The 24,332-nt window shown below is 37.7% G+C and overlaps 1 protein-coding gene across 1 annotated transcript in view; it reads left to right on the top strand.

The window, feature by feature from the left end:
* Positions 1-24,332, top strand: part of HPS3 (HPS3 biogenesis of lysosomal organelles complex 2 subunit 1) — a 603,825-nt gene that overhangs the window by 13,411 nt on the left and 566,082 nt on the right. The window contains exon 2 of the mRNA XM_044070618.1: positions 9,737-10,216. Coding sequence (XP_043926553.1) covers positions 9,737-10,216 — 480 coding nt within the window. The remainder of the gene's footprint in view (positions 1-9,736; positions 10,217-24,332) is intronic.

Raw genomic sequence — 24,332 nt, 5'->3', positions numbered from 1 at the left:
TCATGTCTGAATGCCAGACAAAGAGTTGAAGGGGAATTGAAAGGGTACAGCTGACTTTGTACTAAAGGTTCACATATATGTTAATACAGGGAAGGATAGCACCACCTATGCCGGCAGTAAAGTGAATACTTCAACGGCAACACTGACAATTTTCAGTTTGGTTTGTTAACACTTGCTAAAACATCCTTCATTGTAAAAACAAACAGATTTCCTGACATTTGTACGACATTAACGGGCAAATATCAGTAGCGGGAAACAGTAACACTTGACTACTGGTCATGAACATTCATATGACATACTCCTGATTAAGTTGCCTTTTCTGCGCTTGTGATCAGGAAGGCAGGATCTGTCATGTGCTGTTGCAGTGTGGAGTTCACCGGCCAAGTAAGCCACGCCAGGCAGGAGTTGAAAAATTGGCAGTTATCCCTCTCCCTGCCTCATACCGTGTGTGCCACAGTATTCCTTACTTGCTTCCACTCCTGTTTCCAACTTAATTTACCTGTCTTGTCATAAACAGGACAAATTTTGCAACCGCAAAAATCTGGTTGCGATAATACGTAAGTACCGATTAATGAAAAACTATAGACTGTGAATGTAGAAGAAGAGATGAAAGATCCATTTTATTAAAAATAATAAAATGTAGTCTGGTCCGGCTATAAAATGTGTAACAGTTTGAAGTCATGGAAAAGCACATTTGTAATAGAATTACAAAAAAAAAAACTAAAAGAGGGAGCTTATTCCACAGTCTAGGAAATATCTCTGTAATATACTTGGCTCTCAATGAGTAACTCTGAGATTTTATGTATACTAATCAATAGATCACTCAAAGAGTCTTACGTATCCAATATCTGGAAAAAAGCTTACATTCTGCCCCTGCACAAAAGTGGCAAAAATACCGACATCTCAAACTTCCGGCCAATAGCCATTCTCTCCCCCACCTCTAAAATACTTGAAAAATGTGTCCACACCCAACTAATCAATCACTTAACACCCAGCTACTCACCCCTACCCAACATGGCTTTAGACCAGGCCATAGCACAAATACAGCCCTCATCTCCTTTTTCGATACAGTAAATTGAGCACGCGATTCAGGTCTGATCGTCTCTTCACTCTTCCTCGACCTTTCAAAGGCATTTGATACAATTTCTCACCCCATTTTACTCTCTAAACTTAATAACGTAGGTGTCTCACCCTCAACCCTAAATTTGTTCTCTAGCTACCTTTCTGACAGATACCAATCAACCAAATGACAGCAGTCCTCTTCCACCTTCTTAAAAATCTCTACAGGTGTCCCCCAAGGCTCAATATTGGGCCAACCAACAACGAAATACCTGCACGTATGGCTGGTGCACGGCTGTACCATGTAAACAGCAAAAGGAAGCAGCAAAAGGAAAAAAAAGCCAGCACCCAAAATCCTCATGTAGCCTGTTTGACAAAAAACTTTATTCCATGGCCAAAAAGGTCAAAAAACTTTGTTCCATGACAACCAGTATGGACGACTGGTCGTTATGGAACAAAGTTTTTTTACCTTTTTGATCATGGAATAAAGTTTTTTGTCAAATAGGCTACATGAGGATTTTGGGTGCTGGCTTTTTTTTCCTTTTTCAATATTGGGCCCCTACTATTCAACTTATTCATCAACAATTTCCATGAGTCAGTAGTACAGGCTGACCTATTACAATATGCAGACGACTCAACAATTATCTGCACTGCAAAAACCCCTTCTGAGCTTCAACTACTAACCCAAAATGCCTTCACATCCACCGAAAAATGGATGTCAAATAATCACCTTGCTCTCAACCCCAAGACCAAGCTGATTCTATTCACTCCCAAAAAAACAACACCCCTGAACAGGGCTTAATTCTCTATCCTCTTCCAGAATAATACCTCCATAGAAGTTGTCCCCAGTACTAAACTGTTAGGAGTCACTATCGATGAAACCCTAACTTTTGAACCCCACATACTCAATAACATCAAAAAGACACACCAGAAACTAGGTACCCTCTACAGACATAGCTATTACCTACATAACAATGCCAAAAGAACACTAGCCTCTGCCTTCCTACTTCCATCCCTCCTATATGGTGCTACTATCCTCACTAATATACACTCTTCACTAAAAAACTTGATATATGCTACAATAAAATTGCTAGATTTGCAACAATGCTAGATCCTCATCACATCACTGTTCCTCATTGCAACAACTAAACTGGCTTGAACTTCCACTCTATCTCAACTACCTCCACTTAATTACTGCACATAAAATAATATATAAACCAACACCTTGTCCAGCTCTCTCCTCTATATTAACTCTGTACCATCCAAACAGACACCTTAGATCTGAAAACAAAATTCTACTTAAAGTCAATAAACCTCAACTTCCAGCTGGCCAAATGCTTTACTCCTTCACTACCTCCAAACTTTGGAATAACCTCCCAACCTCAATAACCTCCATCTCATACCCTCAGACAACACCTCTCTACCTGCTGGTTATGCCCATGCCAAAAATAACTCTTCTTCTCTTCTCACTACTCCCACTCTCTGGGGTTACAGGTATGCACTCTTAACAGGTCTGCAGCCATACCTATGACTGTTACTACACTGCCTAAACAGACCAGTCTCTGGGGCTACAGGTATGCACTCTTAGCAGGTCTGCAGCCATACCTATGACTGTTACTACACTGCCTAGACAGATTTAAATGCATGTAAATAATTGTATACAATGTTACTGTTGGTTTCTGCCTCCCAACCAGTAATGTCTATGGCATCTATATGACCAAAAGTACATGTTAATATCATTGATGGACTACCATAAAACTGCAATGGAATTGCTAAAAAACTGAAAATAGTGCAACATTTTTTGTTATTTGTATTTTTGATATTTGTGTTTCTGTAATGTGACTTTTATGTGGAGCTTTTCTCCCCCTGGGCCTCCACCGAAAATGGGCTCACCTAGGCCCAGTAGACTTTCCCGGTAAACAAATGCAATCAATCAATAAATAAATAAATATTATGTTTGAGTTTTGCTATTCTAATTGATATTCATAGCAAACGTTGCCTGTAACATTTCATCTCTAAAAAAAACTTGTAGCCAAATATGAGCTTCACTCTTAAATATCTGTAATGAATAGTAAACGGTTTTAGTTTAATACATCTTACTTCACTGTGTGGACATTCAGTGATTTAATTCTTTTTGTGAATTTTTTTTGTACACGCTCAAGTTTTTTAAGATGACCCCTATTGCAAATATAAAAAAAACACATACTCAAGAAGTGGCCTCACGAATGATATGTACGGTTCCACCATATACAGTTCCTGTTTTAAAGAAATAATTGTCATTATTAAAGCTAGTTGTTCATGGCCTTAGGTACATATACATTAACATACTTGGTTAATGTTAAGTTTGATGAAGTTAGTTAGTATTCCCAAGTCTCTGTAAGCAGTTACTTCAGGTAGCATCTTGTTATATAGCAGAGTTGGTTCCCTCTTAATATTTTTGCGAAAATACATGATGGTACATTTGTCCATACTAAAATTAATGTCGATGTTGCTGGCCCAGGAAGATATTTCTGTCATATGTTTGTTTATGTTGACATAGTCATCAGTTGAAGTAAAAACAAGCCCTTGCTTACAGCCACTTACATATTAGTTCATCCAGCCATAATTTATAGCTGAAAAAGAAACTCCTTATCTGTGTCCATCCAAGTCAATACCTTCCCTCCAGTCCTTCACAACCATTCTGAAATACTTCCTAGCCAAAATCTGGCTCTGTTCTTGTTCAACACCAGGATAAACTTTATCAGTAAATGTGAACAAATACCTACCTACACCTTACGTCTCCTTACTCTCCATTCTTAATTTACTTCCTTACTTCTCTTATCAATTTTTCTTCCCAGGTTTTCTGTCTAAATGTACCTTAAGCCTGTTTTTCTCTCATTTTGTATTGCAATTCTTGTTTGTATTATACTAGCTTACCTTTAATTTCTCTGTAAACTGGCTAAAATTTCTCTAACTTTGAATCATTGTTATATAACTTGCATTTATTCTTAACCAGTGTTATCATATTATGCCTAATTTGGTATAAATATTTAAACTGTAGATGTTTTTTGTATTTTTTTAGACTGCAAATGAATGTTCTTGAAATGTTTTGTAATACTTTGGAGCATTTTTCCCTGAGCCTCCTCTGAAAATGGGCTTTTACCTAGTCGGACATTTCTTGTGAATATCAATAAATAAATAATAAGTGGCACACGCTGAATCCTGAGGAATACCAGCTGTTACAAGGGAAGAATTTAAGCTTTGTCCAGAGACTGTCATAACATCTTTTCTTTCAGATAGCCACTCCATAATCCAATTAGTTAAGTATGGATTTTAAATTACCTTTAAGAAGGGTACCAAGAATTATTTTGTGAAGTAAAATATCAAAGGCCTTAACCAAGTCCAAATTTATAACTACAGCGAACATTCCATGAGCTATAACATTAGTAACATGATCATAAATTTCGATTAAATTAAAGTAAAATTTTCAACGTTGTTTTAACGTATCCTTTACCAGAGAAGGATAAAGTAAGATTAATGAAATGCATGCTTCATATGTATATGGAGATCTCAGATAAGCTAGTTAAAAACAGGAGTTTAAATATGATACAGCTTGTGCCTTTTATGTTGCACTTTTTATGAAGCTTTCCTAAAAGGTATGAATAGAAGAAAAAATGTGCTAAAAGAACTGTAATATACAGAATGTGTCAAGCACTAAACATCAGAAAGGCTGTGGTGAAGAAAGAAATACTAGGAAGTTTATGTGGAGTAATAATAAAAAAATGGAGGAAGTAGAAATTAGCACTGACAGAATATAATACGTTTAGAAATGAAGTATATGAATATCTGGCAATACGTTTTACATGAGGAAAAGATAAAATAAAAAAAATAAAAGGAAAAAGAGAATATAAAAGAGTTGGGATTTTGTATTTAGACTTACACATGCAAATGACCTTTGAAAGGGATTTGAGTTATAAGGTGACAGATGTTAATACAAAAGGTAAAAAATAATTGAGTATGATTTTATATATTTATTTTGTACATTTGTTAACTTGGTTAAATATACTGGACTAAGGATGCTATTTTTCAAGCATGGCTTCAGACTTGAAGGCTTTACACAGACTTTATCCACCTCCATAGTGCTTTTTTTAGGCAATGCCAAATTGACAAACCTAACAATATAGCAAAATCAACTCAACTGAACCTCAAGGTATTACTGCTCAGTGCCAGGAGCCTAAATAAAAAGCTACACTTCATCCAAGTCCTCCTGTCAGTCAAGAATAGGGACATCTGTGGAGTTGCCGAGACATGGTTTAAAATGGCAGAGAGTATCTTGGCAGTGCAAGGTTTCAATGCCTTCTATCCTTTTAGATCAGTAGCTGCACATACAAGGGCTAAAGGTGGAGGTGTCTCAATGCATATCAGTAACAGCTATACCTCTAGGGTGGTAAAACAGGATGACGTGCTGGAATTCCTCCACGTACAGATCACCATACACAAATCCATACCATATCCTAGTCATCTGTAGGTCTCCCTCCATGTCCCAGGAAGCTCACAATGCATACTTAGAGCTACTGTATACACTTACCAGTCAAATTTAACACCCTACCCATGGGAGACTTTAATTAATCCTCTGTAGACTGGGAACCCGACACAGCCTCCAATCTACAGGCACAAAGATTCCTGGACTTTGTAAATACAAACATCCTTGCCAAAACAGTGAATACGCTCACTAAAGGCTCCAACATACTAGACCCTGTGCTTACAAATGTGGGAGAATGCTGCACCCTCCAGTGTCTCATCTTTCCGGGTAAGGTCTGACCATAAAGCTGTATCTTTTGAAATGAAAATTAACTCTGTAATCCCATTAAAACCAATAACAGGAACTTTTCCAAGGCAAATTATCTTTTATTAAATGATGGATTGTTAAAATTCAGTACTCCTCCAAACCCAGGGAACACAGCAGCCTATGTTGAATTGTTGTCAGAAACTCTGTACAGCCATGTCAGTGGCTGCATAGAGGCTGCTCTACCTACCAGAAATAAGCCCAGGACTAGCCCTGGAAACAAACCACCTTGGTGGCATCCCAAATTAAACACTATATACAACAAGAGGAAAACAAATATGGCAAAAATCAGGAAGGTTAATTCCTATAAAGATAGAAATGCTCTCATTAAAGAAAATTAGCAACTAAGAAGGGTAATTAGGTCAAACAAAACCAACTCTGAGGTTAAGATAGCCTCCCAAGTGAAAGATAACCAGAAGACCTTCTACATCTGTATCAGATATCTTAAGGGCAGTACACAGCAATGTGTTAAACTGGTGTTTAATGGTGACACATTCTCTGAGGTTGGCAATATAGCAAACTTGTTAGTGGACAAATTCAGTTCCAACTTTATTCCTCCCACTCACCCCAATCATCCTCTCAAAAATACCCTCAAACATAACACCTCCAGCAGTAACTAGTGAGCATGTACTGACTGTACTCACTAAATCCAAGAACACGCCCTCAATGAGCCCCAATAGCGTGCCACACTGCCAGGTGCCAGCTGGATAGTCTAAAATATGTCTTATCAAGTCGTCTGGAGTCATTATGTAACTCTAGTCTTAAAGCAGGCTTGGTGCCATGTGAATGGAAGACTGCAAGACTCCAACAGTCATCCCCCTTCATAAGAGAGGACCTTCAACCGATCCTGGAAACAACAGACTCTTTAGTGTGACTAGTCTTATTTGCAAAACCATGGAAACAATTATCATCGAAATTATTAGCAAGGACATAGCAGACCTTCTTACACTGGATTCATCCTGGTTTGGCTTTGTTAAAGGAAGATCATGCTGAATGAATTTGGTGAACTTCTTTGAAAAGGTCACTAAGGCAATGGATGAGGGGAAAATGGTGCATACCGCCTACCTAGATCTGGCTAAAGCATTTGATACAATACTCCACTCGGGCATTATCAGCAAACTTATGGAGCTAGATGTAAACCGATTTATAACACACTGGATAGCTAGCTGGCTCACTTATAGGACCCAAGAGGTTAGACTCAGTTAAGCTACCTCCAGAAAGAGGCCATTTGCCAGTGGAGACCACCAGGGCTCTGTGCTGCGCCTACAACTCTTCGGCATCTATTTCTTGGATGTTAAAGCCAATGTCAAAGGCTTTTAGCTGACCAGGTTTGCAGATGATTGCTAACTGGGAGCCACCACAGAATTCCTCCAAGATGCAAACACCCTTAGGAAATGTCTAATACAGACAAACATGTGGTGCCAAAAGTTATGGCTTAAAACTCAATACCAAGAACTGCATTATAGTACCTTTTTGGAAGTCTACCATCCCAGGTAATTAGTCCTCAATAAAACACTCTTAAAAGTTGATTCACTAGTCAGGGATCTGGGAACTCAGGTAGACAGTAACCTAGCCTTTGACCATCATGTGTTCAAGATAGCAAGAAAATCCTGCCATGTTGCTCAACTTAAGAGCAACTTAGACTAATGGCTGGGTAATCGGAAATTCACCCCAGTCTGGCTACTATGTCTGTGATGGACAGAGAAAGTTAGTAAATCACCAGCTATATAAGTCAAAGTTGTGGGTCACATTTGGGTTGCACTGCTAGGCGTATAAGAACTCTAGTGGTCATTAGCCTAGTATACACTTGTGAACCTATAAGGGTAATACAAAAACTGTAGGACAAATGTTTAGCACATGGCAATTGTTTTGACATATGCATTTAGTACATGACAATAATTTTACCATATGCAAACATTGAACAATATGAAAAAATACGTTGCAGATGGATAATGTGTTTGGTAACAGTTTAACCTACAGCATCTTGAGACATAACATTTTAAATGGCTGTTATGTTGAAAAGAAGGGATTGAATGGGCTGTGCAATAAGGAATTATTACCTTTTGTTTGGTATGTATGGAAAGGAAGATCTGAAGACATTTTGTTTAATACCAAATGGGATAATATAGAAAAAGTGTGAGAAATCCAGCAGTATTTATAGAAAAATTATGTGGGGAAGAAAATTAATTCAGTGTTTCTTTTGTAAAGAAAATGTTAGTAACACAATGTATGTGAAGTCTTTAATAACAAAAAATGTACTGGATCTTTTACATGCAGCTAAGCTTGCCCACAAATCAGGCAGATGGGACCTCGGTTAAATGTCTTGTGTGAAAAAAAGCAAAACTGAATTACAGGCGAAAAAGAAACTGTTTACTGTGGGGTGTGTGTGTTTAAAGCTTAAAAAAAACGGCAAACAAGAGAGGATCACTAGAAGAAAGTTTTATTTTTTTCTGTAGAGAGTATCAAAGTAAGCAGCGATTCTTTGTAATTCAGGTCTAAGTAAGTGGAGATAAAATCTTCCATTAAACAGTAGAGAGTGATGTGATGATAATATCTTTTAAGGAATTGTAGTGCATTATGGGAAGAAGGACCAGTGAAAAGCAAAATGATGACACTGTCTGCCCCATCAGGACATTTTGGATCAGAACAAAATAAAATTATTAAGGACTGTTTTAGAGTGCTGTACAGACACATTAATATAGCTAGAACAACTGGACTTTTTTTTTTCATTTTGTGGCACTAGTAGTCTTTGAAGATGACCAGCAGGCTTGGAAGTGAAAATACAAGTGTACTTTTGCTGCCGATGACATTATTTTTCACGGTACAGGCATCATTGCTCATCTACTTCAGAAATACTTGCTGTTTTCAGGGAAATGAGGGAGACATGGGAAGCACTAGTGTCATGGTTTGTGTCCAGTTAATAATTCATTGTCACTTATGCTTTTGTGCAAACCTTTAAAAAGTGACCACATCAGCATGAACTGCCATGTGAATCTCACTGTATTGCTTCAGCGTAGATTGACTGAAATCTTTCCAATAGTTTATCTTTGCTTGTGATGGTTGTTATAGCTGTGTTAAAAAATGTCTGTCACAAAACAAATCATCTAGACTGAGGTGTGTTATCATTTGTTTTGTTTTTTTATTTTAATCTCTGAAACAAATATAGTTCTTTTACAAGCTGTTTCCTCATTATGTAGTTTGGTATGTATTTGGGCCTGGGTCATGGCTGAGAGTCTCTTGGACTATCCTATGTCATTACATAAACAGCTACAGCAACAAAAAATAATAATAAATCAGTTTTATTCTTGATCAGCTGTGGTGCAATAGTATTGTAAATTCATAGAATCTGTGAACAAATCAGCTTTCCCCACTTAATGCAAAATTTTACATGGATCTTTTAAGTATTGCTCTTTTAAGGGAATATTTTTTTATTTTTTGTATTTTCACCTGAAGTCAACAGTACTGCTGTAATTATTTTCTTGATTTATTGATCAGTGTGTCTCAGGAAAATAAGTAATACAAAACAGTACGACATATAGAAGTGTCAAGTTTAGAATACAATACCAGAGAAAGTGACTGCATAGTGTTACTTATACTAGTCATATGACAAATCCACAGTGTTTGTAAACATGCTTAAACTTTGTATGTAAAAATAGATTAGGAAATGTGCACAGTGCATACATGATTTAGAATGTTTTACACAGTAAAGTTCAAACCTGAGATCACTGAGTTGATGGTGCAATAAGAGACCCAAATGTATAAAATGATATTGAAATGCTACAGTAAAAGGCAACATGATATGAGTAAGTAACAGGAAAATAACGTTTTATTATTCTTTTCTGTTTTCCTCAGGTGATTATCTTGTTACTATTGAAGAGAAAAATGCAGTCACATCTTTGAGAGCTTACATGAATTGGAAATTTCATGTAATGGAAATGTCACCCGTTGGTGTTCGGATGGTAGGGCATATGACACAAATTACGCAGAAAGAGCAGATGGAAATTGTGGAAATGCCAGTCTCTGAACCCCCGACTTGTATCTCATGCTGCCCAGTTGAGGGAGATCTTCTTGTTGGTTGCAGAAATAGCCTGGTAATTTTTTGTCTGAAGCAACAGAGTGAACATGGGGAATTACCACGGCTGGATTTTGAGTGCTCTTTGATGTTGCACTTGACAAATGTGACTCCCCTTCAGGTTGCTTTTTGTGCTGGTTATATCGGGGTAATAACAGACTTGGAGGCTTTTATACTAAAGCTGGATCCAGTTAATCAAGAATCAAAGGGAACAGAGAAGATTTTGACTGCTGAATCAAAACTTGCCACACAGAGAAGTGGTAGGATTAAGAAGTATTATTTTCTGTCTGGGTAAAATGTCTTAAGAGTGCTTATTAGATATAAAAGTGGTAGTATCTTGTGAGCTGTACTTTCCTATAAACTTCTGAGCCATTTTAATACTGCCAGTTATTCTCTGAAGATTTGCTTTTGTATGGATACAGAATGTAATAAAACTAGTGTGTCTTTTTATAAGCAATAACTTTCTTGCATATCCTTTTACATCAGCAGTTAGTAGGGTATGTTTGATTTTATGTGTGTTATCCCATCAGAGTACATGGTACTGACATTTTATATAATAAATCCAGTAAGTTTAGAGTTCCACAGCGCATAAGCTTAGTGAAGCTGGAGTTGAGTTTCCCAAGCATAGAAATGTATGGTCTAGTAGACTAAGCAATATGCAAGATGAGGAATGCTGTGGATGCTTTTTTTAATGAAAAATGTAATTGATGTTTCTCAAGATTTGTTTTATAGTTCAGATTTGGTTACGCTTGCAAAATGAGTGCATTATTAAAGCCTGTCTGCTGGTGGAGATGCTGAGACATTGGTTACCGACTTCATATGCTGAGGTATTGGAGACAAAAGACTCTCATGTAACATGCCGAGGCATTGGGAGACTCTTGTCATAGTCTGCTGGAGATGTGCTCATGGAACACAGACTGGTTGTGATGGGGAAGTTTCACACTTGAACAGCTATCCTTTCCTGGAGTTGATGGTCTGTTAGTTAGTAGTTCAGCTTGATGACTGGCACCAGTCAGAGACATGAGGTTAATTTAAGGATCTTGCAGCATTTCTGTTTCTTATCTGTACGTACCTTGCCAAGGAGAGTTATTGTGAAAGATCTGGAAGTAAAACCCTTGTTTTATCAGGATGTGGAGATCTCTTAGTTACATACCATAAACTGATTCCTGGTTAAACCATGCAATTTCCCCAAACTTCTGTGACTTGGCATGATAGCCCAGATGCCTTATTAGTGCTTGTAAGTGTGTGTGTGTGTGTGTGTGTGTGTGTGTGTGTGTGTGTGTGTGTGTGTGTGTGTGTGTGTGTGTGTGTGTGTGTGTGTATATGTATATATTGCTCCCACTCATCCATGGCAGTTTGTATTATGGATGAGTGACCTTTCTTATTGTTAAAGTTATATCTTTTTGCAGATTCTTTGGACAAAAGTCTTACTATGTTGTTGCTAGTGACCCTTAGTAAAGGAGCCCCTTTTTTCTGTTGTCAAGTATAGCATTGCAGTGTACCAGTCTGCCTCTACCCCCATGTTGGATAAGCTGTCATCAGACAGTCACTTAGCATCCAGGTTACTGGCTGATTCCAGGTCATCTCGCTCACAATTGGGGCTTAATTTCTCTGCAGTACAGAGACACACAGTGAAAACAAAAGTTTTTAGTAACTTTCCCCTATACAGACATTATAGAGATTGTGTCCAGAGTAGTCCATATAATGACTCTGTTTTTGTACAGACCATGAGGATATTCTTCCAGAGTCACACTTATGCAAAGGTTGTAGCAGAAGTATGGAGAAACACCAGAAGTGTTTATATTCTTAAGGAGTGGTGGGATTTTTTTGAACATGTTTATATATATATCTTCACATAATTTGTAATGGTGCAAAAGGTTAACAGGTATTAGGATGATTCTGTCATGTTTCAAGTATTAGGATGATTCTGTCATGTTTCAAACAGGCTGGATAGCTGGTTGGGGACCAAAGCCTGGGTAGTGCAGCATTCTCTCTCTTTCTTTCTTTCTCATCCACTTATGTGCACTCCTTTTTTCTTTTTTACATTGTGCATAGCCACCGCAATGGGTCCTTTAGCTCATCAAGCACATGTAGGTATAGCTGCAGTTTATTTCCATCCATTCTTTTTTCAGCTCATTTTTCACTTTCTCCATGGTATCTTTATTTGAAAGCACATAAGTGTGTGAACATATTATCTAGCCCTTATGTAGATTTAAAATGTACCTTATTGGTCACAGCAGAGGTTCTTTAAAATCTTTACACTGCGCTTTTTTCACTTTATTTGTACCAGATGCAGACTTAAACCCCCTGCCTGAATTCTGCACTTCTATTAATAGTTATGCAGGAATTAAATCTCCTGCATCTTTGTGAGGGTATTTGATAATAAAAGCCATAACTAGTAGCATCCGTACAGATTTATAGATTCATAGTTAAGTACTAGGCAGTCAGTTGAGAGGCCATTGCAAGTCTAGTAAGTATATCATATTCAGGAGTTTCCACCATACTCAAAGAGAACAACACAAGATAGACTGGGAGAGAGTTTAAAGCTTTCCATCTAGTTATCTGGGTTTACCTTGAAGGGTGCTACTCTGCCTGACATGTAGTGGATGTTTGATCAGAGGTGGGATACATTGCTTAAGCCTGAATAGAATTAAGTAGAGCAGGACTACCATGTACTTTATTTGTTTTATGGATGTTGTAAACCATTTGCAGTATGTTCATTGTTGGAAGCCCTGCAGCATGTTAAATAGTGTTTTGATGAAGTCAGAATTGTTTAATATTTTTCTGTTTCCAGCTTTCTTCAAGATTGTGGAACAGTTGGGGTAAAGAAGGTTCTCCTTTTCCCCCAAAGTTGTGAAATCTTGGAGATGGTTTACTTGGGGATGTTGCGGTGTGGGACATGGGAGGAGTCGCCTTCCTGGAAAAATGTTGTTTTTACAGTTGTTTTGGTGCCATCTGTAAGGCTATCAGATATTGTTATCTTTGCTTGCATGTCTAGGTGCAATTTTGTAAATACTTGTAAATAATTATAAATTACCATGTGTTATAAATGCCCGCATGACTATCTATAATTTTGTAAATACATTTGTGTTTTTTGATTGTTTCTTTGATTTGTGTAAAATGTTTGAATCAAACAGTGTTCTTCTGGCTGACCAAATGTGCATGTCTTTTAAAAACAATTCTGAATGCAGGTTGTGCCAGTCAGCTGACCTAGAGTGATGTCATTGTGTGCCACAGCTGAAAGGAATGGAATCTCCACAGCAGCTGTTTTTGTTTACTTTTCAAAAGTCTGAAATGAGAGAGTAGAATTTTCATAACAGCTTTCTGTGACTTTTAAAAGATTCTGCTTTAGAAAGCAAGTTCTGAGTCAGTTGTGTTGAGTGAAGTTAAGTTGCAGTTGTTGCAGTTGAGCTGAGTTGCATCATTTGTTGTAGTAGTCAGTGGTTGTTTTCCAGACCAGTATTTATCACTTAGGGTTTTTCAGAACTGTTCAGCAGAAGTAATAGGATTTGCTACTCCAGTTGCCGAGGACTGGATAACAGCCTGAAGAGTGGACGTATATTCTTCTTTTGCTTGCTGAAGTAAGAGTATCATCTTGCCTTTCTGACTTAATTAGATTAGACAGGGACAGTTACTCTTTAGACCGTTAGTGATCTACAGGTAGCTAGTTAGAGTTTTTCTTCAATCAGTGTGAACACTATCCTACAGTGTTATTTTCTTAATTCCTGTGTGTGAAACTCTGTGGTTTATTGAAATCAGTTATTCATTGTGTATATGTTTTAAATCATTTTTATTTATTGAATATTTTAATACCTTCTATTGTGGTTGGCTATTTAGAAAGTACTTTTAGTAATTTGAGAGTATTTATGCTTATTGCAATAACACCAGGGCCACTCCAGAAAGCCTTACTGCTTGGATTGCATGCTGCCTTATATATCAATATCTATTTTACCCAATTTAATTGAACACCTCTTTTGAAAGCTATTGCAGTATTTTGGTTGGTGGCATCATTACTGTGTAATTTGGGAAAGAGGACATAGCAAGTAAATCTGTGCCAGTCTTTCCCAAGAGTGTTTGTATTTGTGATTATCAAATATTTAAGAGTGAGTATGTCAAATACCTAGAACAGGGATGCAGTGCTCTGCAGTGGGTAGTGTTAAGACTCACTTGCGGATCTGGATTGAATCAAATAGTTCAGTTCCAAGTTTGGAGCCTGTTCCCAGTGTACCCTTAGGTGAAATTGTATGTTCTTTCCCTGCTTTCAGTGACACTCCCTTACCATAGCCAGTGGCGAGGATTGAGGCTCCTTAGTTACTACTCTGGGTTTAAGTAGGGGGTTGTGATACCATCGACAATGTGTTTTGTCTGCTGTGGAATTATTTCTTGATAAAATTCAATTCTGTTTAAACAAAGATACCAGTTGTTTATGTATTCTTATCTTACTTATTTCATACATTTATTAACGTTGATTGCCCAACTGGAAAGTCCTATTTTTTGTGGAGTCTGAGGGAGAAATAATTCATACAAAATATACTTGAAATACCCTTTATAAGGCAAACAGTAAATAAGAAGTTAGTAAGTCTTGCAAATACTTAAGAGAAATGATTAAGTGAACTGATGCAGAAATAGCTCTTAACTGTAATTCAAATGTAGTCAATAAGGTAACCAGATGAGACTGTATTGCACATTTTACATTCCTCACATATGGAATATTTACAGATTGTACAGTGAGAGTGAGATGATAACTAATAAATAGCTCATGCTCCACACTTATCTCAAATGCACATAAATTATAGGGAGGCCAATTTACTGGAGCGTGCTGAAAATAATGATATAGATTAAGTACAGAGCAAAGAATGGAAATATAGATTGTGGAAGACTGAACATATTTGGGAAGGTTACATAATCTTGGTAATGCCACAAATGCTGGACCAGTTTATATTGCAGATATTTTTTAGAGAGGATTTGAAGGCATTCTTTCTTGAGATATTCCTAAGTTTGTAGGGAGATTTATTCTAGAATTTGCCAGTAGCGAAAGAGAACCATGAAGAATGAAATCTGTTTTGTATTTGTAATATCGAATTGCATGCCTACAGATGCCTGAATTTCATGAGGGAAAGTTACCAGTTGATAGTTGCAGATAATGAAAGAGAGTATAACAGTATGTGGACAAAACATAAATATTTATAGAGAGACTGAACTGCAGTCATTAAATGTTTCTCAGTGACTGACACTGGTGGGTCCTAGCATAGTGGCCACCAACAAATCTAGGTATTCTGTGGTAAGCATGTTCTAGTTTTTGTTTAAGTTGAGTAGACAATCCAGTGAGTAGGTGAACTGAATGTAAGAGGGAGAAAATAGCACAAATGAATTTACTGTGGCAAGCCAGGCACCATTGGTGAGGAAAAGTGTTGACCTTATGTAGCATGACAAGATTTTGGTCAGTCTTAACTAATGACACTTTTCATATGCAGGTCAAATTTTATTTGGTTATCAGTGAAGCAGCCAAGCAACTTTGTAGATGTTACCTCTTCAGCATGGGTTGAATCTGAAGAAGTAAGAATAATTTTCTAATTAACTGAAATTATGGTGTGTGTGCTGTGAGTTGTTCTGGCATTAGAATTTTGAAATTTAGTGCTTGGTGTAGATATAAATAACACAGATTTTATTTTGGAAGTATTAAGTGAAGGCCTGATGAGCTGAGTCAACTTTTTCAAAAACAAGGAAGCAAGTCAGCAGCTTGACATTTACAATATTCGTTATGAAGTAAGTAATCATAAAGAAAAATTGTAGTGAGTTAGCTTAGTGCTTCCATCATAATTGGCCATGTCATTCAAAGAGACAGTGAAGAGAAGTTGTCCAAACATTGATCCTCTGATCCTTGAGGCATGGCAGTGTTAATAGGAAGAAAAGGAGACGTCTCTCAGTTAATTTTACAGCCTGAGTTTGATTGGCATGGTGATCTGAAAACCATTTGGTGACACTGTGGTTGAAACTGAGAGAACTTCTCATATCTAAATGCTCAGAATGACAGTATTAGAGGCTTTGGAGAGATCCAGGAAAAGACAGTTGCAGCACCATAATTGTCATTGTCTTACTGGAAATTTACATATTACACCACAATGAAGAGGGCAGTGTCAGAGCCAGGGAAAAGCCTGAAGCTATGTTGAGAGCTGGAATGATATTGGGGTGAGTTTAGTACCGAAAGCGCTGTTGTACGTATTAATGCTTTTGAAAGTGGGAACTGTAAGCTGATAGAATAGCAGCTTTAAAGTGTGACAGAAAGCTTGCTGCTATGGAGGGCCAGAATAAGAGCTTTTCTTTTCAGAGGATGGAATGCATCCTCCTTTGGTGGCTCTTTAATTGTAATAACTGAATAAAAGAGAGAGAGAGAGAGAGAACTTACTATAGTCTTCAGGAGTGCTGGTGGTCGACTGTTGACAGCTGTATTAAGATGGGATGAGGCACCAGGGAGGACAGTGAAAGGGGTGGTAGGACATGGGAAGATATGGCCAGAGAATGGCTGTCAGGTGAACATCAGACAGGAGGACAGTAGAGACATGCATGGCCAGAGATAGGGTTAAAGCAGATAACAAAGAGCGTGGAGAAGGTAGAAGATGGGAAAAACAGCCAAGGGATGCATTGTCAATTGGAACCTGCTTCTGAGAAAATGGGGAGGATACTGCTAGAAGAGACAGCTGGTGGGAACAGGTTATCAGAAAAAGAAGTAGTGTAGGAAGTTAGAGCTAAGGAGATAGAACACAGGAAATGGCTGATAGGGAGAACAGCCTAAAAGGAGCAAATGGTGCTAATGATGGGAAAATTGATCACTAGGGGCAACAGGTGGAGTGATGGGGAAAGGTGAAATCTGGTGAATGCGGACATGGTTCCAGGCCTAATCCTTATTAAGAGGATCCTAACAGTGAAGAACTTGTTAACAAAAGGAAAAGGTTACCCACATATAGTGGCCAGTATGGTAATTAATGACCTGCAAGAAGGGACAATGCATTAGGCAGTGAAAAGGATCAAGAAGGCCGTAGCTGTTTGGAGACTGGGGAGTATTATAGTACTCTGAGGGGTCTTTTCTAAAGCGTGATTGACAACTAGTTGATTGGGTTCTAACTGCTTAAAAAGAATTAGTCAAATTAACATCACTTTAGGCCAGATGTTTGACATCTAGCCTGTATAAGATGTTTTGGGGAGTTGTTCCTTTTCCCACTGACTGCGCTGTGATCCTGCAGTTAGCTTATGTAAGTTAGGGGAGTGCCAGGGGGTTGCCTCTGTAGTAAGTGTTAATATTGCAGCACACTATACTGCCTCCCTTTCCTCAGGATGGACAAACTGGCACTGGTCACTCATTCACATCATCTCTTGTTGGCTTTTGAAAGTACCTGGTTAGTAGATGATTTCAGGTCACATGGATTGCATTTATGGCTTTATACAACACAGCTGACTAAGCAGAATTTTAACATGACTTGAGGTTTTTTTTAAATGGACCAGTGCTGACTAGCAAATGACAGTGGCAGAATTCAAAACATATTTCTTTCTGTCTGCGGTCTGTACCAGTAATCTGTCCCTGACTTTCCTTAACATAAGACAAAGTGCTTCCTGACACTGCTCACTAAGCCGCAAAACACTTGCTGCCTTTTTTTTTTTATTTAGTAACTTGTAGTACATGGTGCAGATAAAGCTCCAAGTACTACAAAACGTTATTATCGGATCTCTGATCATAATCCTTTGTTATGTGCTGTTGACATGATGCCATGAATCACCTGGAGAGCAAAATTCTTCATATCCATCTCTGGAACACATAATAAACTGGTTATGTTTGCACATCTGATCTTAATCTTCTATGTAAGATAGCACGCACACGTGTGTATGTATATACATGTATGTATATGTGTGTGTGTGTGTGTGTGTGTGTGTGTGTGTGTGTATATATATATATATATATATATATATATATATATATATATATATATATATATGTGTGTGTGTGTGTATACATATGTTTATAAGCATATATATATATATATATATATATATATATATATATATATATGTATATATATATATATATATATACATATATATATATATATATATATATATATGTGTGTAATATATATATATATATATATATATATATATATATATATATATATATATATATGTGTGTGTGTATATAAAAGCAGAACTGTCCCAATATACCTCAGGATACTATATATGGAAAATTTAAAATTAACACTGGAGATGAGTATGGACCACGCATTTTATTCACATAAAAAGGTAAGGGCTTCTGTCATTCACATAAGCTGGGCTTCTACAGTAATACCTTTGAATTCATTCACTTAAATGACAACCTCACCATTAAAACAACCGATCAGAATAATATATTGTAAATACCTAATTTATACGAACTTTTAGAGATAAAAAAGGATATTTAAATGCACTAAAAGAATTTATCAACAAATCAACCCATATTATATATATATTAAAGAACTGTTCATTATTTCAGTCTCCTGATATTTAACACTGGCTTTATACTAATCACCATTATAATTCACATACAGATGGATTGATTATTTGGAGAAATGTCCTCTGCAAATAAATTGTTGGCCTTCTGTCAGAAGGATGACAGTTCATGCCTTGGATTACTCATTCTATAAGATGTGATAATTTCAAGACAAGTATATTTTTTGGTTTGTTTTAGAGAAGTTGTATATTGGGCGAAAAAGTGTTGGGGGTTGTAGAGAACAAGGAGGTGTTTTGGCAGCTGAAGTTTGCTGCTAGTGTCAGTCTTTGCTTTAATTAAGTGACTGCTGTTAAGCAAATATTCTGCGTTGTCCTTCTGCAGGCATTGTTACCAAACGCAGAGCTGTTGTGCTTTTCCTGTTTTGTGCCATCATCCTAGTATTGTTACTCACTGTAGGATTGTTCATCTCCAGTGTTCCCCCCCTTCTAGAATAGGCTTATTCTTCTCCAGTGTATCTCTTCCTTCTAGCATTTTCACCCACTGTAGGCTTGTTTTTCATGATTATCCCCCTCTTCCTAATATTTTACCCATTGTAGGCTTGTTGTTCTCCAGTGTCGCCCCCCAGCATAGGTTTGTTCTTCTCGAGTGCTCCTCCCTTCTAGCATTGTTAGCCATTGTGGGCTTGATCTTCTCAAGTGTCCCCCCCCAGCATTGTCACCCACTGTAGGCTTCTTTATCTCCAATGTCCCCCTTCTTCTAGTGTAGGCTTGTTCTCTCCTGTGTTCCCCCTCCTTCTAGCATTGTTACCCATTCTGAGCTTGTTCATCTCCAGTGTCCCCCCCTCCTGGCATTATTACCCACTGTAGGCTTGTTCTTCTCTAGAAACCCCCTCCATGTGGCATATGCATGTTCTTCTCCAGAGTTCCCAACTCCTTTTAGCATTGTTATCCACTGTAGGCTGGTTCATCTCCAGTGTCCTCCACCTTCTAGCATTGTTACCCATTGTGGGCTTGTTCGTCTCCAGTGACCCCCGGCTTAGAATTGTTATCTATTGTGGGCCTGTTCATCTCCATCGTCCCCCCTTCTACTACTGTTATCCACTGTAGGCTTGTTCTTCTCCACTGTCCCCTCCTTGTAACACTCTTACACACTTTAGGCTTGTTCTTCTCCAGTGCCTCCCTCTTTCTAGCCTAGGCTTGTACTTCTCCAGTACCCCCCTCCTTCTAGCATTGTTACACATTGTAAGCTTGTCCTTTTATGGTGTTCCCCCAAGCATTGTTACCCATTGTAATCTCGATTTTCCTCTGATGCTCCTTCTTCCTTCTAGCATTGTTACCCCTCATAGGCTTGTTCTTCTCCAGTTTCCCCTTTCCTTTCCTTCTAGCATTGTTACCCACTGTAGGATTTTTCTTTTCCAATGTGTTCCCCACCCTATTTAATTTTGTTACCCACTGTAGCCTTGTTCTTCTCCAGTATCCCCCCTTTCGCAGTATTGTTACCCACTATAGGCTTATACTTCAACAGTGTTCCTCCTACTTCTGACATTGTTATCCATTGTAGGCTTGTTGTTCTCCAGTGTTCCCTCCTCCTTGCACCATCATTACTCACTGTAAATCTCTTGTGCACTGTTGTGTTACATGCTTCTCCCAGCTTTGTTACCTGCTGCAGCATGCTTGTGCTTCTCCTGTGCTCCCTCCTTCTTCAAGCATTGTTACTTAATGTAGAGATGTTCTGCTTCTTTGTACATCAGCCTCCAAGCATTAATAACAACTGTGTTGCTGTTGTTCACATCCCTTGCTTTGTAATCTTTCTAACATTGTGACACTCTATAGAGCTCTTCAGCTTATTCTTCTGTTTTCTCTCATGTCTGCTGTCCTTTTTCCACTATTGTCTCCCCGCTAGAGCATTCTTGTGCTTCTCCATTGCCTCATCTTGTACTCAGTGTTGTTATCCTCTGTAGAGCTCTTCTGCATTTCCCGTTCTGCTTCCCCAAAAGTCAGAACTGTCCCTTTGTAGCTATTCTGTGGTTAGACTTTGTTGTGCGGTGAGGTGGCTGATTTCGGAGTACTGTTGTGGCAGTAATGGTAAGGGAAATGGTAATTAATCAGAGTGACACCTTTCATGCTTCCTTGTTTTCACTCATAAGATTATCTGGTTTTAGTTTTTTATACACCAGGTCCACTTTTGTTACATTTGCTTGATGACGGAGGGAGAAAATAAATGTATGTAATCTACTCTTTAAGTATATGTTAAATTCTGTCTGTTCTCTATCCTTATCTTTCTCATTTCCTTTTCTCCACTTATCCCTTACCTTCTTGAATGCATTTGTGGATTCTGTCTTACCTGTTCCACTAGTCCATTTTACACGTCTGCGACCTTTTCTGTGAATAAGTAAATTTGGAGATCAAGGAAGTAGTTTGCTTGCACTCACTTTTCTCCCCACTGTTCCTGTTCAGGATGTACTCTCCCCCTTTCTGTTTTGGCCTTTTGTGAGAAGAGCTTCAGCTTCTTTTGTCTCTAGTTATATCTTTTTCCTGCATCCGACAAAGCTTTCTGTCTAGACTCCTTCTGGCATACTGATATGCATTCCCTTGCTTGACCTCTAAAACTATACACAGTATTCGAAGTGTAGCCTTACCAAAGCCTAATAGAGAAAATGTATAACTTTTTGCTTCTGGAGTCTGTCCCCAGAGGATACACCCTAAAATTCCTTTAGCTGCTGCAACTGCCTTGTCATTCTTCTGGTGACTGGTAGATGTGATTAATACTCTGGGTTTGCTTTCTTGTTCTGTTAACATCCGTTCTAACCTCCCATCCCATTGATACTTCATACTGAGTTGTTTTGGTCAAGGTGCAGTCCTCTGTATTGTCTGTACTGTACTTCATTTAGCACATTTATGTTGTCCAGGTCAGCTCTTCTAGAGTCTTCCTTCGATTAATCCCCATCTCTCTCTGCTGCATCTATCTTTATGGTCATCAGTGAAGATGTTTATGCTAATTTCTGTTCCCCCAATGTGTCTAAAACAAGTGCACCGAATTGCACTGCATCTAAGACTGACTCCTGCATTACTCCACTTGTCACTTTTCTTTTTCCTGGCATTGTTCCTCTCACCACAACTCTCTTTGTACTACCATTCATTCATGCAGGAGCTCAGTTTCTCAGCACTGGTCTTGCTCATGTTCCTATCTGTTTTTATGTCCGCTGTCTCTGTAGGGCTAAGTTAAGAGGAACACTGTCATCTCTTCAGCTACCCACACTAAATTACTAGGAGTCAAGCGAGATAGATACAGGTATGAGATTTGTGACACATATTTCACAAACCGTCCAAAAAGTGCAGAAAAAGCTGGGAACATTATATAGAAATAAACAGTTTGTTACAAAAAGTACTAAAGTAACTATTGCCCAATCACATCTTATCTCAACTGTCCTTTATGCTTGCCTAATCCTCACTAACTTGAAAAAAAGCGATTCAGATAAACTAGTCTCCTGTTATAACAAAATAGCCAAATTTGCACCAGAATCCCCATACAGGTCTCATCATTGTTAGCTCTCAAACAGCTTAACTGGTTAGAATTCCCACAACTAGTACTATATAACCAACTAAATATGGCTCATAAACTCATCAACAAGCTAGAAAAAAAAAACAGCCCTGCAAAATCTGCTTCAGCCATACTCAAGCAACAGACTACTTTGCTCTAGCAATAAATCCCTGGTAAATGTAACAAAAGTCAGTAATAGTGCAGGTAACTCACTCTTTTCCAACAATATTGCCAAAATCTGAAAGCCTACCACAGTAACATCAACTACAAGCATACCCCAGTTCAAAAAACTGCTAAAAACACACTTAGTCAGTACATGGTTATGCACAAACAATACCCCAGGTTAAGCTGTCCTGTAGGACAATACATTTCCTAGTACTCACAACAATGCAAATACTAAACTAAGGAGGCATTACTGTCAACTACACTAGCTATAGATCAAGGTTCTCAAGTCTGCATTTTTTGTAAAAAGCTATTGCATTGTACTCACTGTTGCTACCTTCTGCTTCATGTAAAACTGTTAAATTGTTTGTCTAGCATGTATTTTTTTAATGCTAATGATTTCTGCTGTATTTTGTTATACTTTACATTGGCTGTATTAATGTGTATACACAATTGATGTTTACCTAAATGTATCTTGTGGAGCTTTTCTCCCTGGACCTCCGCTGAAAATGGACTTTCGTCCAGTCAGACTTTTCCGGTAAACAAATATGAAATAAAATAAATAAGTAAATAAATAAAATGTGGTTTTGTTGAGTGGAGGCAAACATTTGACAACATTAATAGAACAGTGATGATCCAGAGGGAAGCAGAATGTGAGAAAATACTTATGTTATTGGTGGGTCTTGATGCAGAGAAAGCATTTGACAGAGTAAGCTGGGATTTTATGAGTTGGACAATGAAAGCATTTCCATTTCCTGATACAATAATAAGGTTAGGTAGAAGGATACATGTAGTAAGTTGGCATACCTTAAAAATTCCATACAGATTAATCTATCAGGAACACTGCACAAGCACACCGAGGAAGCAAATGAGTGTAATTAAGGAAATTATTTATTTTTTTTGGACACATGCCCTGAATTGCCTAAACATAGTACGGCCTTGTTAAGTTTAATTTTGGTGGTGCCAAAAAAGCAATTACCAAAATGGAAATCAAACTCTAAACCAACTATACTTGAAGTAGTGAATATTGTAACAGAAGTAAAAGAACAGGAAGTGGGATCTTTAGAAAAGGATAGGAGTAAATTACATAGAAAAAAATGGGTATTGTGGGAACAATACATGCAAAAAAGTGTTTTGGAGGAGGAATGAGATCTAAGAGAAGGCAGAAATTGAATGAGCTATGTAATGTTGCTCAGAATAAATGATACATAACAATATATGTAATGTATAATGTTTATAAATGTGAGGTTGTTAATATAATTTGATTATTTTTATATAAATGTATGTTTTCTTATGTCACAAACGATAATGTAATAAAGATATTAAAAAATAAATAAATAGTGAGCCTGTCCTTTTCATGGGTTGGTGTTTTTTTCTTCACATTTGACTCTCAGGTTTCTGAAGATTGTTAATGCACCTCCGTCTCTTCCCTGCTGTGTCATTCCTGTGCAGTCTGTACACAGACACCTCCATGTACTGTCACCTCTTGTTACTGATCCATGATTTCTGTGATGCCAGCACTGTCCCAACATTTTCCTCAGCATCATTGTTTGCAGTTTCCCATATTCTTCCCCAGAATCCTGAATTGCATAGTAAGGCAAACCTGCCATTTACCATCTCACACTTTGTTCCTCTTCTGTGTTCATCTTCCCATGCCATCTACTTCTGTGACAGTCCCTGAATTAAGATATGTCCATATTGTTGTGTTCCTGGTACACTTTACATCTTTAGTCATTGAAAGTTATTTTAGAAGGAAAGTGATAATCTTTGCGAATAGTGCAACTTGTTTTTCGGTCTGTTGTCATAAGTCTGGGATGCTAGTATCAAGGACTCCATGTTTATTATAGTACCAGTGAACATAGCCTCCTGTGCTTAATAGGTGATGATGGGGGGTGAGTGTTTGCTACAACTTAAATGTGATAACTTGTTAGATAAGTTAGAAAAGGCTGTCTCTTTCTCAGGTATGGCCCAGTAAATAATCTTCAAAAGCAATTGTTATATATTGTGTGTAGTACAGTGTAATATTAGTGTCTTAACAAAGCAGAAACATTTACAGTTTAGAGTAATCTAGGTAAACAAATTGACTGAGGTTACTATTGCAGTGTTGTATATAAAGCACAGACACTTATACATATTTTGATACTTCTTACATTGAACTGAATTTGAATTATTAATTTTAGATATTATATCCTCCAGAG

Source organism: Protopterus annectens, chromosome 4.part1, assembly GCF_019279795.1.
Source record: "Protopterus annectens isolate FY-2018-M chromosome 4.part1, PAN1.0, whole genome shotgun sequence".
Classification (NCBI taxonomy): Eukaryota; Metazoa; Chordata; order Ceratodontiformes; family Protopteridae; genus Protopterus; species Protopterus annectens.
Note: the sequence above shows the minus strand (reverse complement) of the source record. Positions and strands in the feature narration are given on the sequence as shown.